This window comes from Rhinolophus sinicus, linkage group LG10 (assembly GCF_036562045.2).
Source record: "Rhinolophus sinicus isolate RSC01 linkage group LG10, ASM3656204v1, whole genome shotgun sequence".
Taxonomy (NCBI): domain Eukaryota; kingdom Metazoa; phylum Chordata; class Mammalia; order Chiroptera; family Rhinolophidae; genus Rhinolophus; species Rhinolophus sinicus.
The window spans coordinates 75,204,275-75,217,436 of record NC_133759.1 but is presented as its reverse complement, the minus strand read 5'-3'; the positions used below and the strand labels follow the sequence as shown (position 1 = coordinate 75,217,436).

Sequence of the window (13,162 nt, the reverse complement as noted above, 5' to 3'; positions counted from 1 at the left end):
GGGGGAGGAAGGTCATCACGGGATGAAAAGAAGAGCAGATGTTCAGTAATTAGAAGTTTGCCTTGCCCTACAGGTAGGTCGGAAAGTTGTTTCTGGTGATAACGCTTATTATGGGCAAGACCCCTAATTTAAATTCTTTAAGGGAGAGGTAGAAGCTTCTCCTGAGCCCACAGGGTCTCAAATACCTTCAGCTCAAAATAATTCACATGCCAAAGTGGCACATCCTGGGGAGGCCTGTTCTGAACCCCTGCAAATGAATGAATGAACCCCTGCGAATGAATGAATGAATGAATGAATGAATGGTGAGTCAGGAGGCCAGAACTGCTGAGAGACCTGAGGCAGCTGCTCTCCTCTCTAGACTTCAGTCTACTGGTCTGTTGAATGGGATAAGGTTCTCTGCATTCTCTGGGCCAGACCCTGTGCAGGGCCTGAAAATATGATCAGAATCCTGCCTGCCTTCCCCTCTCAGAGGTGCTAATCTGAGAGGAGATAGGTATGAATAGAGATGCCACTACCGTGGCTGACCTTACTGACTAAGAGAGAAGTTCAAGGATCCTCCAGCCTGGCCTAGGTGTCTCTGGGCCCTGGGTTCCCTCCTGCAGGGTTCCATGGCTGCCACTCCCACACAGTCTGGAGTGGAGGCCTCAGAGTCACAGCTGCCCAGGCCCACAGATGGTCCATAGGCAGAGACCCAGAGAGGAGAAGGAAACCTTGGGAGCCCAGGACAGGAAAGAACAAGTCCCCTTACACAATGGTGGGAACAGGCCTAGAGAGGAGAGATGCCTGGCCATGATTCCACAGCCAGGCCCAGGGATTTCCTATCCCCATCCCTCAGGTGGGACCAAGCCATGCTCAGAGGAAAACAGAAAAATACTCAGTTAATCTGCAGTCTGTCATAGCTCCAGCACAGGTTTTTGAATTAAAATATTCACAAGTAGCAGAGACATCTGTAGGAAGAGTAACTGGATGCAGTATCCTGCAGGAGGCCAGGCTAAATGTGTGCCATGACATCACTCTACAGAGGAGGCTGCCAGGAGCCACGCAAGGGCCTAGAGCAGTTCTGCAGCGGAGTGCTGCAGAGGAGGGCGGGACCTGGGCTTGCTGCATGGCTCCTGGGCCCCTGCTCTGCAAAGAAATGCTTTGCCCCTGGTCTGTGGAGAAATTGTCTGCCCACCTCTCTAGGCCAGTCCAGTCTGGGAGATACCTTCTTTCTGCCCAAACTTCTGGTTCCCAGTGGGTCTCCTCCTGAGCACTAGCAGGTCTTCAGGTAATCTGCTGCCAGTGGGTGTGGAGGGGGGATTCTGACAGCCATGTGACACCCTCTTAGAGGAGCTCTGCCACGCCTGGAGCATGACAGGTTCCATCCAAGTCCTGACCAGACTGCTTGAGTTCCAGCAGGAGTCCAGATCTTGTGACGGGGCAGAAGATGGAGGGTCTTATTGTAAACACGAGAAGTGTCTCAGAGGCACACATCCGCACACTTGCACCAACACAGTGTACACAGATAGGCTGGGCACGCACATGCCGTATATTGGTACTGCAGGCACAGGCCCCCCCATAAACTCTCACCCCAGCTGTTGAGCTATGAGCGCACATGCACACAGGGTAAGTGGTCTCTGGTGGGTCTGAAGAGACCTCTAGCTTTCCTACCTTCTGCTGCCTGACCTCTGCTTTCTGCTTTCCTAACCTCTTCTTCCTGGGTCAGCTAGTGCTTGAGCAGGGAAGGCTGCACTGGACAGGGTTGGGCTGCCTGAGCGCTGTCCTCGGTGCTGGAGGCCTAGTGGGACAAGTATGTTTTGAGAACAAGCAAGAGTGTTGGGAGGAGGTGACCTTGAAATCCATGTTTAAGTTGTGGCTCACCAGAATATCTACACTTATCCTTTATGAAGAATGTGCAACTGGGCTTCCTCCTCTCAGTCATACTGAAATATACGCTGTGTCCAACTGTGGCTGTGTGGTCGTTTACTGTATTATGCGGTGCCACATATGGTTGTGTACGCAGACCATGATTGCCTTTGTCCTCATGAGACACCTGTGATTCCGTGTGTCTTCCTGTGACCTTATGTGACCTCATTTGGCAGCCTGTGACTACATGGAGCCCCCTCTGACCTTGGGTAGCCTCAGATCCAAATTTCCCAGGAGGGGAGATCTAAGGTCTGGGGTCTTCAGAGAATCTGGGCGCTATCTGGCCTTGTTTCCTTTTCTAGAGCCTAGAGAGACCCTCACCCCCCTCTTTCCCCACTGGCTTGCAGACTTGGCACCCAGAGGCTCCCGGTGTCTGCAAATTCGGGTCCTAGGCGGGCGTCAACGTCAGCGGGAGCTGGCCCACAGGCATGTGTGCCACCTAAGATAGGTGACCGCTGCCCCTCTGCCACCTGAGCCTGCACAGCCATGAAAGCCAGGGTCGCGCGGGGTAAGAGTAGCACAGTAGTGTGGTGGGCGCGGTGTCATGCTCCGGTACTAGTCGCCCGTGCGCCCCTCTCCTGCCAGTTTCCCCAGAACGCTGGGTCCTGACGTTGGGGGCGAGGGCGGAGACTGCTGATCCGCTCTGCGGCCTAGCCCCTCCCCCTCCCGGGGCCTCGGCGGTTCGTCAGCTCCTCGGAGTGCAGGGGGCGCCCCAGACCCGCGCGGGCTGCGGGCAGGCAGCGGGCTCCGGTGCGGAGCGCGCGCAGCGCCCTCCTCCTTCCGCCGAGACTCCGCAGCGGCGCGGGGAGGGGGCGCTGCGGAGCAGGGGGCGGGGGCTAAAAATACCCGGCGGCGCGGCGACTGCTGGGGCTGCGAGCTGCGGGGCTGCGAGCCGGGGAGGCTGTCCCGGGGCCAGGCCGGGCCACGCCGACCGACATGCTGACCTTCTTTCTCGTCTCGGGGGGGTCTCTCTGGCTGTTCGCGGGTAAGTTCCTGTCCTGTCTTCGTCCCTGACTTGAGCCCCAGCACGCTGTGGAGTCTTGGTCCCGGGTGAGGGTGAGCCCCCAACCTCGGCTTCCGAGCCATCCCTTTAAGGCCCATCCCAGGCCGCCCAGATCACCACTCCTCAAATTCAAGCGAGTTTGGGAAGCAGCTGGGTCCGCAGAAATAAGGGGCCTTGCTCCCTGCGACCCCACAGCAACCTTCCTCTATATCTCTCGCCCCCACTCCTTATGGCGAGGACCATTCCGTGATTAGCCCAGGCTCTGAGCCCATTTGTCTCCCAAGGCCAAGTCCAGGGACAGACTTAGTGCACCCTTGTCCATCTCCAGGATCTGGAAACCGAGGGTGTTGGTCCCAGACGTCCCTCAGCAGTGACTTAACCAGGATTGACCTGGGGCTTCCTGATCCCTGTAAGAGGGTCGCCTCACGACCCCTCTCTGCCCACCCTTCAGCCGGAGTACAAGATTTCTGTAAAGCGGGGTTCATCTGGCTCCTCAGCTCTGCCCAGGGCTTGTGTCCCCACCCCCCACTCACAGGAGTCAGTCCCTCAGCCCTGCATCCTCTCAGGAGGCTGGGAGGCCCCCTCCTGGATCCCTGCCCTGCCCCTTCCCCCCACCTGGGGTCTCACCACAGGCCCATTCATCCACTAGTTTTGCTGTCTGTACTGTTTGCCCTCCTTTGTGAGCCTCATATGATACCACTAAAGGGGCTCCACCACCCCCATGTGCAGAGTCAGCCCGATAATGTATGTGAAATACCCGAACCTTAAATTGGCCTTAAACCCAACCTAGTCCCGAGCAAATGCTCTGTGAATGTTAGTGTTTATTATTTCACATTCAGACAGCACCAGAGGAGGTAATAGGTTCTTTCTGAGCCAAAGAAGGATGGGACGCTGACCCTTTTGGAATCCTTACCTGAAACTTTGTACATGTTGTGTAATCACAGCAAATCCTAGGACGTTAGTGGTGCTTTCCCCTTTTTACTGAGGTTCAATTAAGCAAGAGGTTAATTGATTTGACCAGTGTCACGAATAATATCTGGCAAATGGGGGTTCCATCTCAGGTTTTAGTTGATCAATCATTGCTTGATGGTATTAGACTTGAACCTCAGAAGTTGGTGGGCCGGTTAATCACTCCCCTCACCCGCTGCCCGCTGCCCCGAGTCAGGCCACAGGGACACCTCCCCTGAGCTGGGGAGGGGAGTGGGTGAGGCCTCTGTAATCCCCTTCTCTCCTTAAGCTCCTTCTGTCTGCCAGTGTCCAAGGCTGTGCAGGGCCACTCGGCCTGATGTGCTTATGTACTAGGCAAGATTGGGGCTAGGGCTGGGGCCAGGGGTAAGCGGCAGTTACCAGAACAATGATGACGATGGTAATAGTAACACAGCCACCATTTATTGCCTGGGTGATGGTCTCGGAGCCTTTCTCCAGGGCCAGGACCCCTTTGTCCTACCCTTAGGATGGCCCCACCTAGCCGTGGGTCAAAGGGCAGCTCTCTGGAACCTTGTCTCCTGTGGCTGCTGGGAGGTAACAGGGCTGCCGGACCACGTGGCAGGAGTCATTAGCAGCCTGTGAGATAAAACTTCTCACAGGACAGGGTCCTTGTCTGAAAGTGGGGTTCAGCAGGCACTGACTCAAACTGGCCTTCTGTCCTGCTTCACTGTGGAGCATCTCCCAAAGTGCTGAGGTGCCTCCCCAGATGGGGAAACTGCCTCACTGAGGGGCTGTACAGGGGCCTCAGAGTGGTCAAGCAGGGTGACTCTTGGTGCAGGTGGCAGCTGCTTGTATAGGGGACAAATTTCTCAATGCAGATAGGAATTTCCTCACAGATGCCACACTTGCTGTAAGAGTGAGACTGAGGCTGACGTGTGGTGCTCATTGGCTAGAACACCCCAGACACATGTTGGGACATGCCCAGATCGTGTGTCCACTTTACTTGGGACTTTGCCTGGACCACATCCTTTCTTTGGGGGCAGCAGGGGACTCCTAAGCTAAAACTGAGAACACATTCTGTCTTGTAATCTCGAGGGTCCCGTGGCAGGTGCCAGATCCCTTAGGTTCAGCCAGAAACAGGAGAAGACGCCAAGGTGGTTTCACCTTTTAGTGAAGTTATATGCTTTTTGCCATCCCATCTGGCCCTAGGGAGACAAGGGCTGCCTCCAAGGGGCCACAGGGAGAGATGACATGCAGGTTGGAGGGGAGCCACCTGGAGGAGGAACTGACTACCGACGGGAGGCAGCCATGTGCTCTGAGTCGGTGGAGAGCAAGGGCTGCATCTGTCCTGCTCCCCACTGGGGAGGCCAGCCTACCTTCCACCTGTGTGTTGAGTAGTAAACAAGGAAACCAATAAAATAGATCCAGCATGAGTCAGATGCTGTGCCTGGTCTCAGTGGTGTCAGCACGCAGAGGACTATGGCAGCAATGGAGTGGCACTTCTGCCTGTTTATATGGCACCGTCGTGCAAAGTAGAAAGAGGCACACTTTTTAGCAGATGAGTTTCTAGGAGGGCAACCCTTCCTCTATGCTGATGCAGCCCTGTAACCTTGTACAGGGTCTCGTCTGCTCAACCATATACCCAGGCAGCAGTGACAACTCAGTGGGCTTCTGCAGCCTAGATGGGTGTTTATCAAAGACAGGGAGACCAAACTCCAGGGAGAGAAAGTCAGGCCAGCAAAGGTGTGGAGGAAGAACTGTGGTGGGGGTGGGTCTTCCGGGTCTTCTGACTGGGGAACCCAGGTTGTGGGAGGAGGATGGTGTCTGGATACGAGGGGATTCTGGAGGAGAGGGTTTCGTTTAGGGGTCAGAGAAGCCCTTGATTTAGCTGCAGTGGCCAGGCTGAGCCAGAGGGAGGAGAGTGAATGCTGAGAGAGCAGCAGGACGCTGTTGTGATGTTGTGTATGAGAATAGGTGTGGCCCAAGGATGGCCCATTTGAGGCGGGGCTCTGGGAAGGGGAAGCAGGTGTGACCTTGGGGCAGTGGTGGCTGGCCCTGGTGGCAGAGATTGGTGTGGCAGCCATCTGGCTGTAGGTGTCCTGGGTGGGTGCAGATTTGCACATCCTGGCTCAGCTCAGCCCTATCAAATCTTCCCCACCCTAGGCTCCCATAAGGGTGGAGGACTGGCATGGTGCCTGGGGCCATCTCATGGGGCCCAAGAAGGCAGATAGGACCCCGACAGATGGTGGAGCTCCAAGCAGAGCAGCTGAGGACATGCCTCACTAAAGAAGGCCGGATTTGCACGTGGTACTCCACCTTGTGGGAGAATTCTGACCTCAGAGCCTTTCATGCTCCCTAGCCTGTGCTAGGACATAGGGGTGGTCCCAGTGAGAGCACAGAGACACCAGGGGGCAGCAGAACCCAGCCATTCTGCTCCGGCTGGTTTTCTGTTCCTTTGGTTATAAGGGCTCTTTGGTTGACCTTCAGAAGGTCAAATTTGGCTTAGCCACAGCCCCACTTGGTACCCAGAGCTGTCCCATACACACAGCAAGCAGGGTAAGTGAGTATGAAGCTCCGGCTTATTTGCAAAAGGAAGCAAAAGTTACAGGTCTTTGTATAACAGAAGCTGCACTGCTGTAAGTAGCCAGTGCCTCGCATATGGTAGGCATTCAGATATTCACTGAATGAGTGCTGTGGGTGGGGGGGATATTTTTTTTATGGGGGGAAGTGCTGTTGCAAACCTGCTGACTTGACTGCTAGCTACCACGTGTCAAGCACCGTGGTCCACAATTCCCCAAGCTCTCCTTTAATCCTCCCCAGATGAGGCACCGAGACACACGTGTAGTAGCAACTGCTAAGAGCTGCCCGACCCCGTTCTCAGACTTGCAGTCCAGGGAGGGAGCACCAGGCACGATCAGGCTTGTCAGTGGGCACAGGCAAAGAGCGGTCCTCGGACAGGCAAGGGTTTAAAGAGAGGACGGGGTGAAGTGCCAAAAGTGGGGGCTGGCACACAGGAAAGTTATAGCTAAAGTTATAACAACCTGAAAAGGGGGTGTAGGAGTCTGACACGCAGAAAGGGAGTAAGGAAAGAAAAGGCATTCCAGATATGAAGAAAGATTGGCAGTAGGAATGAATGAAGTCTAGGGACACACTCTGCCTGGACAGTGAGGTCGGCAGGGCTGGGCTCTGCAGGCCCTCGGACGCCAGGCCAGGCAGCATGTGTGTGTGGTGGCTGCATCAAGGATGTGCGGCCCCAACTGGGCACGTGGATGGCCAAGGGGACACTATCCCTGCGCTCCACAAGCCACATGCTTCCCCTGGTGGCACGTGTTCCACTGAACTACAGTCTTTGGCCTCCTCCACTAGCCCTCCGACTTCCTTGGGGGCAGGGCCAGGGTGTCTCCTCTCTGCCCCAACCTGGGGCCGGGCACACAGTGTGCACAGCGTTTATTGTATAAATGAATGACATGAAGAGTTCTCTGAAAATAATGTAATAATGAGGTGTTTTATAAGCCATTTTCACGCCACAAGTTGGTTAACAAACAACAAACCTGGACTGTGCCAGACTCTGTGCCCAGCTGGGCAACGATGCCAATATGGTAGACGTGGTAGGGGACAGCAGGCAGGGCCAGGTCAGCCTTCACTGGAGAACCCTTAGTGCTGGGAACCCAGAAGAGAAGGAGGTGCTCCAGACGTGTCTGATGAATGAATGAATGAATGAATGAATGAATGGAACGGCTACAGGGTGACTGGTTTTGTGGAACATAGTCTTCTCTGAGGATGAGATCCTATTGTTTCCTTAGGGCTCCAATTTTCCAGTCTCCCAGTAGGATGGGAACTCTGGCCAAGCACAGCTGAAAGGAGGCCCCAGTCAAGGTCTGCAGCTCACTGGATGGTCTGGTATGATGACCCCACTCCATGGCTTGGCCTGGCCGGAGTCCCCGCCAATCACTCATTGGGCCCCAGGAGGGGAGTGCTGTGGGCGTGATGCTACTTTGGGCCCTGGGGGTTCTCCTTCAGCATGCCCCGGGCTTGTCCCGCATCATCACTTGGCAGCTCTGGGAGCCCATGGTTGGTGTGGTCATTCCCAGACGTAGTTCCTTTGTGTGGCTCCTGACGCATGTGAGGCTTGGGGTCTGTGACAGGTAGAAGTGGGAAGATGGGAAGTGGGTTAGGACAAATTCTGAGCTGAGCTGAGCTAGCTATTCTGACGCCCAATCTGTAATGTCAGAGCCAGGAGGATTTCAAATCTCAAGAAGTCTCACCTCTGCCTATTCACCTGCTCTTCCTGGAGACACCTTTCCTCTCCCCGAAGCTACTCCAGGCATTTTGCTGGGGGGTGTCTGTGGAGAGTTGGGGATGGCTAGCTTCTGATTGACCATCTGCCCATTCAGACCTGCATTCTGAGATAGCCCTCTCCTGGGGCTTTTAGAGCAGGAAGCCAGGCCAGGATGGGCCAGTGAGGGAACAATCAGCACCTCAGTTTTCAGACCTTGGGACAAGCAAATCTGGGTTGGAACCTCTTGAGGCCAGGAACAGACCTAGTGACTGACGGCCGTTGGAGGAATGAGAGGGAGGATGGGTTGAATGGGCAACGTTAAGACAGATACCACTAACTGCGCCTGCTAGGAACCTGCCTGACGCCTGGCACACTGCAGCCGGGCCACCAGCACAGGAGATGGATCCCGAGGAACCGAGCAGGACTTTGCCCTGCTACAACCTCCTGCTTTTGCCTTAGTGTGTGGATCATTGTTGGGGCTAAGGCTCCTCGGTGGGGCTCCTTCTGACCACAAACCCCTGCCCCAGCCGTGTCTGTAAACCATTACGGGCACTGACTACAGATCCTGCGGAACAGGCGGGAGGGACAGTGAAGTCAACCAGAGACAGGACAGCAAGGCCAGCTAGAGGCCTCACAGCAAGAACAGTCAGAGATGGGGATGGGAAGGTGGTCAGAGCTGGGACAGGCAGCTGCAAGATGGGCTGTGGGCCAGCCAGTGAGGTTGGACAGGGAGATTGGCCAGAGGCTGGACGGCAAGGTCCTAGAGACCAGTGAGAGGAAGGCAGCTCTCAGCATGGAGAAGGAGCACTTAGCTGGGACCCATCCAGGCCTGCGGTGACTCCTTAACTTTGGGAGGGCCAGTGCTGGGGCTGCATGAAGCTACCCAGACCCCAGGACCCTGCTTAGTGTCGGGGGAACGTCAGTGTTAATGGTGACAGTACCTCCCGGCAGCGGGGGTGGATGCGGTTCTCTGGAGGACACCTTCGACTCACCCATACTCAACACCCCACCCCGCCTGCAGGCTTCCTGCCCCGCAGGTCCAGCTATGCCTGGGGTGGTGGAGAGAAACGGAGGGCAGGCCTTCCCCCAGCCAGCAGGTGGGAGATTTGGGAACGTGTGTCCCTGATCTCCTTGCCACAGTTCAGACAGCAGGAAAAGCTGTGACCTGTGAAGGCTCCTTTCCCATCGGGACTAAAGTGTCCTTTCTCCTCCCCCTCCTCTGCCTCCTGCTTCTCCTCACCAGGGCAGCTCCATGAACACTGTGCATACTATGTAGCCCCAACTGACAGTGGGAAGACCCCCAAGGGAGGCAGCATGGCCAGTCATCAGAGATGGACTAAGAGGCTGACAAGGCCCGTTTGCCTTGGATTGTAGATTGATTGGCAGAGTGTCCCCCAACCCTCCTGGTGGTTCAGAATCAGTCCTTAGGTGGTTTTGTCCTAGATTTCCTCTTGCTGTGTCATTGTCTCCTGTCAGTGGGAGTCTGAGTAGCATCCATGCTTCATGGAGTACAGACTTGTGCTGAGGTTGATGGACAGCTCCTGGTGACCCCCGGGGCTCTGACACGCAGCATTTCTGGCCTCTGAAAATCTGAACAAGATCAAAGTCTGACCTTGTCTTGGTGCCTCTGTTGAGGATGGAGTCCAAGTCCTGGAGTGTTCCAGAAGCTAGTGATTGCACCCTGGGCTCTGGGTCACCCCAAACCTCTGTCCACAGCTGGAGGGCACTGGTGGCGGCAGCACTGGGGACGGCGGGCGGAAGCTATTCCTCAAAGTCCTCTCCGTGCACTGCAAGGTCTTTTGTTTACCATTGTGCTTTTCTTCCCATTTCTTTTTCCATGTTTACCATTAACACCATGAAAATGACTGAAGTTTCCTCATATAAAAAAAGGTTGCTACCTCAGACCCAGCCATTACTATTTTTGAAAAGGACAAAACCAACAGAGCTTCAGAATGGGCCACCCCATTTCTTGCTTTTTCTCCCCACTCACCACCCCCACCCCCAACCTGACGCAGTGCTTTCCTCAGCGGTCACAGGACCCTCTGGAAAGATGGTTGGTTCAATGAGAATCCAAATGATGGTGCTCTCGGTGGCTCAGCGAGAACGTCTAACAGCCCTCCCGGGCCAGCCAGGGCCTCATTTTGCTTTGGTCTGAAAGAGATTTTTGTTTTTGTTTTTTTTTGTTTTCTGGTGAGAACAGCCCCAGCCTGGCCAGGCTGGAGCCAGTGGCAGGAATACAAACCCTTTCATGTGACAGGCCCAGAGTGGAGAGAGGCAGGCCTGCCAGCAGCAGGCCCTCCCCTGCCTCTCCTCCGGGAGGTGGTCATTTGCATATTTCCCATTCACCATGGCCTTGAAAAGGAGGCCTGAGTCCTCAGTGCTCCCTGCCCAGCTGAGGGCTGAGCTGCTTGAGCCTGGCATTAACCCTGTGGATGCCCTGGGCTCTCCTGCCAACCACAGGACTTGGCAGCCAGAGGGCAGTGAGAGGCAGTAGCAGCTGCTGTGTGGCCCTGGGCTCCAGAGGGATCATTCAGGAGGTGGCAGGGTCCCATCGACCAGCACAGCTACCCACTGAACTGAGGGAAATTCACATTTGTTTCTTCTAGTGGCATTCAGAAGAGGAACTTTGTCAAAGTATGGGGAAGCCAGAAAATTAACTATCAAATTTGCCATAAAATTTCCCTTTAACCAAAGGCAAACCTCTCTTTTCTCTGCTCATTGTCTGTTCTATGCGAGAACAATGACACCTAGAATGCTGGGTAAAGTTCCCATGTTGCCTTCTGGCTGCAGCAGCCATCACGTTGGCAGGTACCTAGGGGCACAGCTTGCCTCGGGCACTTTTATACCCTAAAACCCTGGGACAGGTCAGAGGAGCTGGTGGGTGCATTAGCTTGTGGCTGCGACTTCAAGGCAGGAGGCATCTATCCAGTGCCAACCACAGTCCTTCCTTCTGTAGCTCCACGCTCCCGCCCAGCCTCAGCCTCCTGCCCCAGTCCGCAGTGCAGCCAGGCCCCTGCCTCCTTCCAGGAGCCCCGACATCGTACAGGCTCTCCCTGGGACTTCCCAACCCACTTCTGTCACTCTGTCCCTTTCTCAGGACACTCTGCCTCCTGATCCGCTCTTTGCTCTCCCTCCCTGACTGAGAATGTGCCTCAAGTTCTGTCTTTTGTGCATTTCTCCCTGAGCAGGGTGTCCCCAGCTGCTCCCGAGTGTACAAGCGGGCTCCCCCTACCTCAGTGGCCCCAACTAGATCCTAGCAGGGCCCACCCTAGCTGGAGGAGGTCACACCTGTACCCTGTACTCTGGCCACCTGAGAGCATGGCCCTGCAGGAAGCAGCCCCTGTTCCCTTTACTGAGCTTGAACCTATAGGGTTTGTAGTGCGTCCTCAATCTGGGCCAGGCATGGAAATGGATCGCTGCCCCTGAGGCCAGGACTGGCAGCCCTAACGTGGACTGGCGGGGAGGGAAGAGGGTCATGTTGCAGCCCCAGAATTTGGCTGTCTGCACAGTGGGGCCTGGCCAGGGGGTTTCCCTCTGCCTGTGTGGTGCTCACCGCCCTCGCCGGTACCCCAGGGCCGTGCCTGCTGTCCCAGGGCGTGGTGTGGAAGGAAGGACGGGTGAGGCCAAGTCTCGTCTATACCGTCAGTCCTGGTCACTGGACCTTGTAAATATTTCCAAAGGGAACGCTACCACTGTCTTTGCCTCTGCCGCGGCTCTTTGTCCTGAGAATTTTGTAGAATTTTATTTGTAGGAAGCTCTACGTTTATCTCAGAGCTTGTGAAAGACACTGTGTTTCTCTTTGCTCTTCTGTTCTCAAGGCTATTTATATTTCTCAGTTCCTGAAAGTGTTGTTTGAGCCTGGCTTCACAGTACTATCGTCAGGAATGTGGGCCCATGGTCCCTGACCAGACCTTGGGGTGAGTAAGATTCTTGGGGTGGGAGGCGGAGGGCGTGGAAGCTGCTTCCCACACTGAGGTCTGTTCACAGTGAGTTCGGGCTAGTTTGGGACAGGTGGCCCTGCCCGGTGGTGAGGCACAGCCACGCTCATCTGGGCCTTTCCACCTTCAAGAGGCTTACTTGAACCTTCAGAGCTATAATTGGGCTCCTCAGGGAGGCTCGGTGGGTGAGCTACCCTGTAACCCAGCAACCCTGCATCATGGGCCTGTCTCTCCTGGGGTTGTGCAGTCGGTCTCACCTGGCAGTTCCCGCCTCTGGGAGGCTCTCGGCCCAGCTCTACCCCAGTCGTCAGTGGTTCTGTGGCTTTAATTAAAACCCAAGAGGAAGATGGAGAGAAAGCCCCTCTCTCACAGCAGAGACCAGCGTGAATCCCAGTGTGGATGGGGTGGATGCTGGGCTAAGTGTGAGCTGCTGTTTTTGTGTCTCTCTAGGTCAGGGCCACACAGATGTGTTGGTGAGATTTGTGCTTTTCTTAACCTAGCGACTTGGCCACAGAGTCCTGGGGCAGAACTGCTGCCATGGCCCCATGCCCCTGGCACTCTGTGTAGTTTTCTTTCAGTCAGGAACTTGGTTTGGACACTGGATTTTCTGTCTCAGAAGCTGCCCTGAGAAGCATTAAAGGAAGCTTTCAAATCTTACTTAAAGACATCTCTGAAGATGTCTAGAGGAAAGTAGGGGACCTGCCAAGAAGGAAATGGAAGGGGCTTTGTGGTCCAAAGGTGGGTACTTGGGCATTTGTGCATTTTAAAGCTTCCTCCAGGTGGATTTGGGGACGCAGAGGTCTGGGGACGGAGATAGGCTTGTGCCAGTTTCCTGGTGAGGGCTGCGGGGGCAGGAAGCTCCTCATGGCTTACCCCGGGTGGTAGGGTAAGCAGTGGAAGACGTATCAGTCCCAATGAAGGTGTTGTGAGGCCTGTGGACTCTAGGGGTGCCAGGCAGGTTGTGCAAACCATCCTTAAGTGGGAGCTCAGAGCACTGGGCCATGGCCTGGGATGGTCTTGCTACAGAGAAAGTGAGCTGGATGTGGGGGGCAGTGGTCAGGTCCTGGAAGGCTCAGAAGCAGCAGTTGTGGTTAGGGCTTGGTGGGCGGG

At 55.3% G+C, this 13,162-nt stretch overlaps 1 protein-coding gene across 6 annotated transcripts in view; it reads left to right on the top strand.

Moving 5' to 3' along the window:
• The first annotated feature begins 2,619 nt into the window (after positions 1 to 2,619).
• The window catches only part of ACSL6 (acyl-CoA synthetase long chain family member 6), a 55,012-nt gene continuing 44,469 nt past the window's right edge, over positions 2,620 to 13,162 (top strand). For 2 of the 6 annotated variants that reach the window (XM_074313478.1, XM_019756083.2), the window contains exon 1: positions 12,642 to 12,790. In XM_074313478.1, the coding sequence (XP_074169579.1) occupies positions 12,766 to 12,790 (25 nt within the window). In that variant the 5' untranslated portion in view covers positions 12,642 to 12,765. Of the gene's footprint in view, positions 2,891 to 11,705; positions 12,032 to 12,641; positions 12,791 to 13,162 lie in introns of those variants that run through there. The other 4 variants (XM_019756081.2, XM_019756087.2, XM_019756082.2 and 1 more) reach the window with 4 other exon arrangements.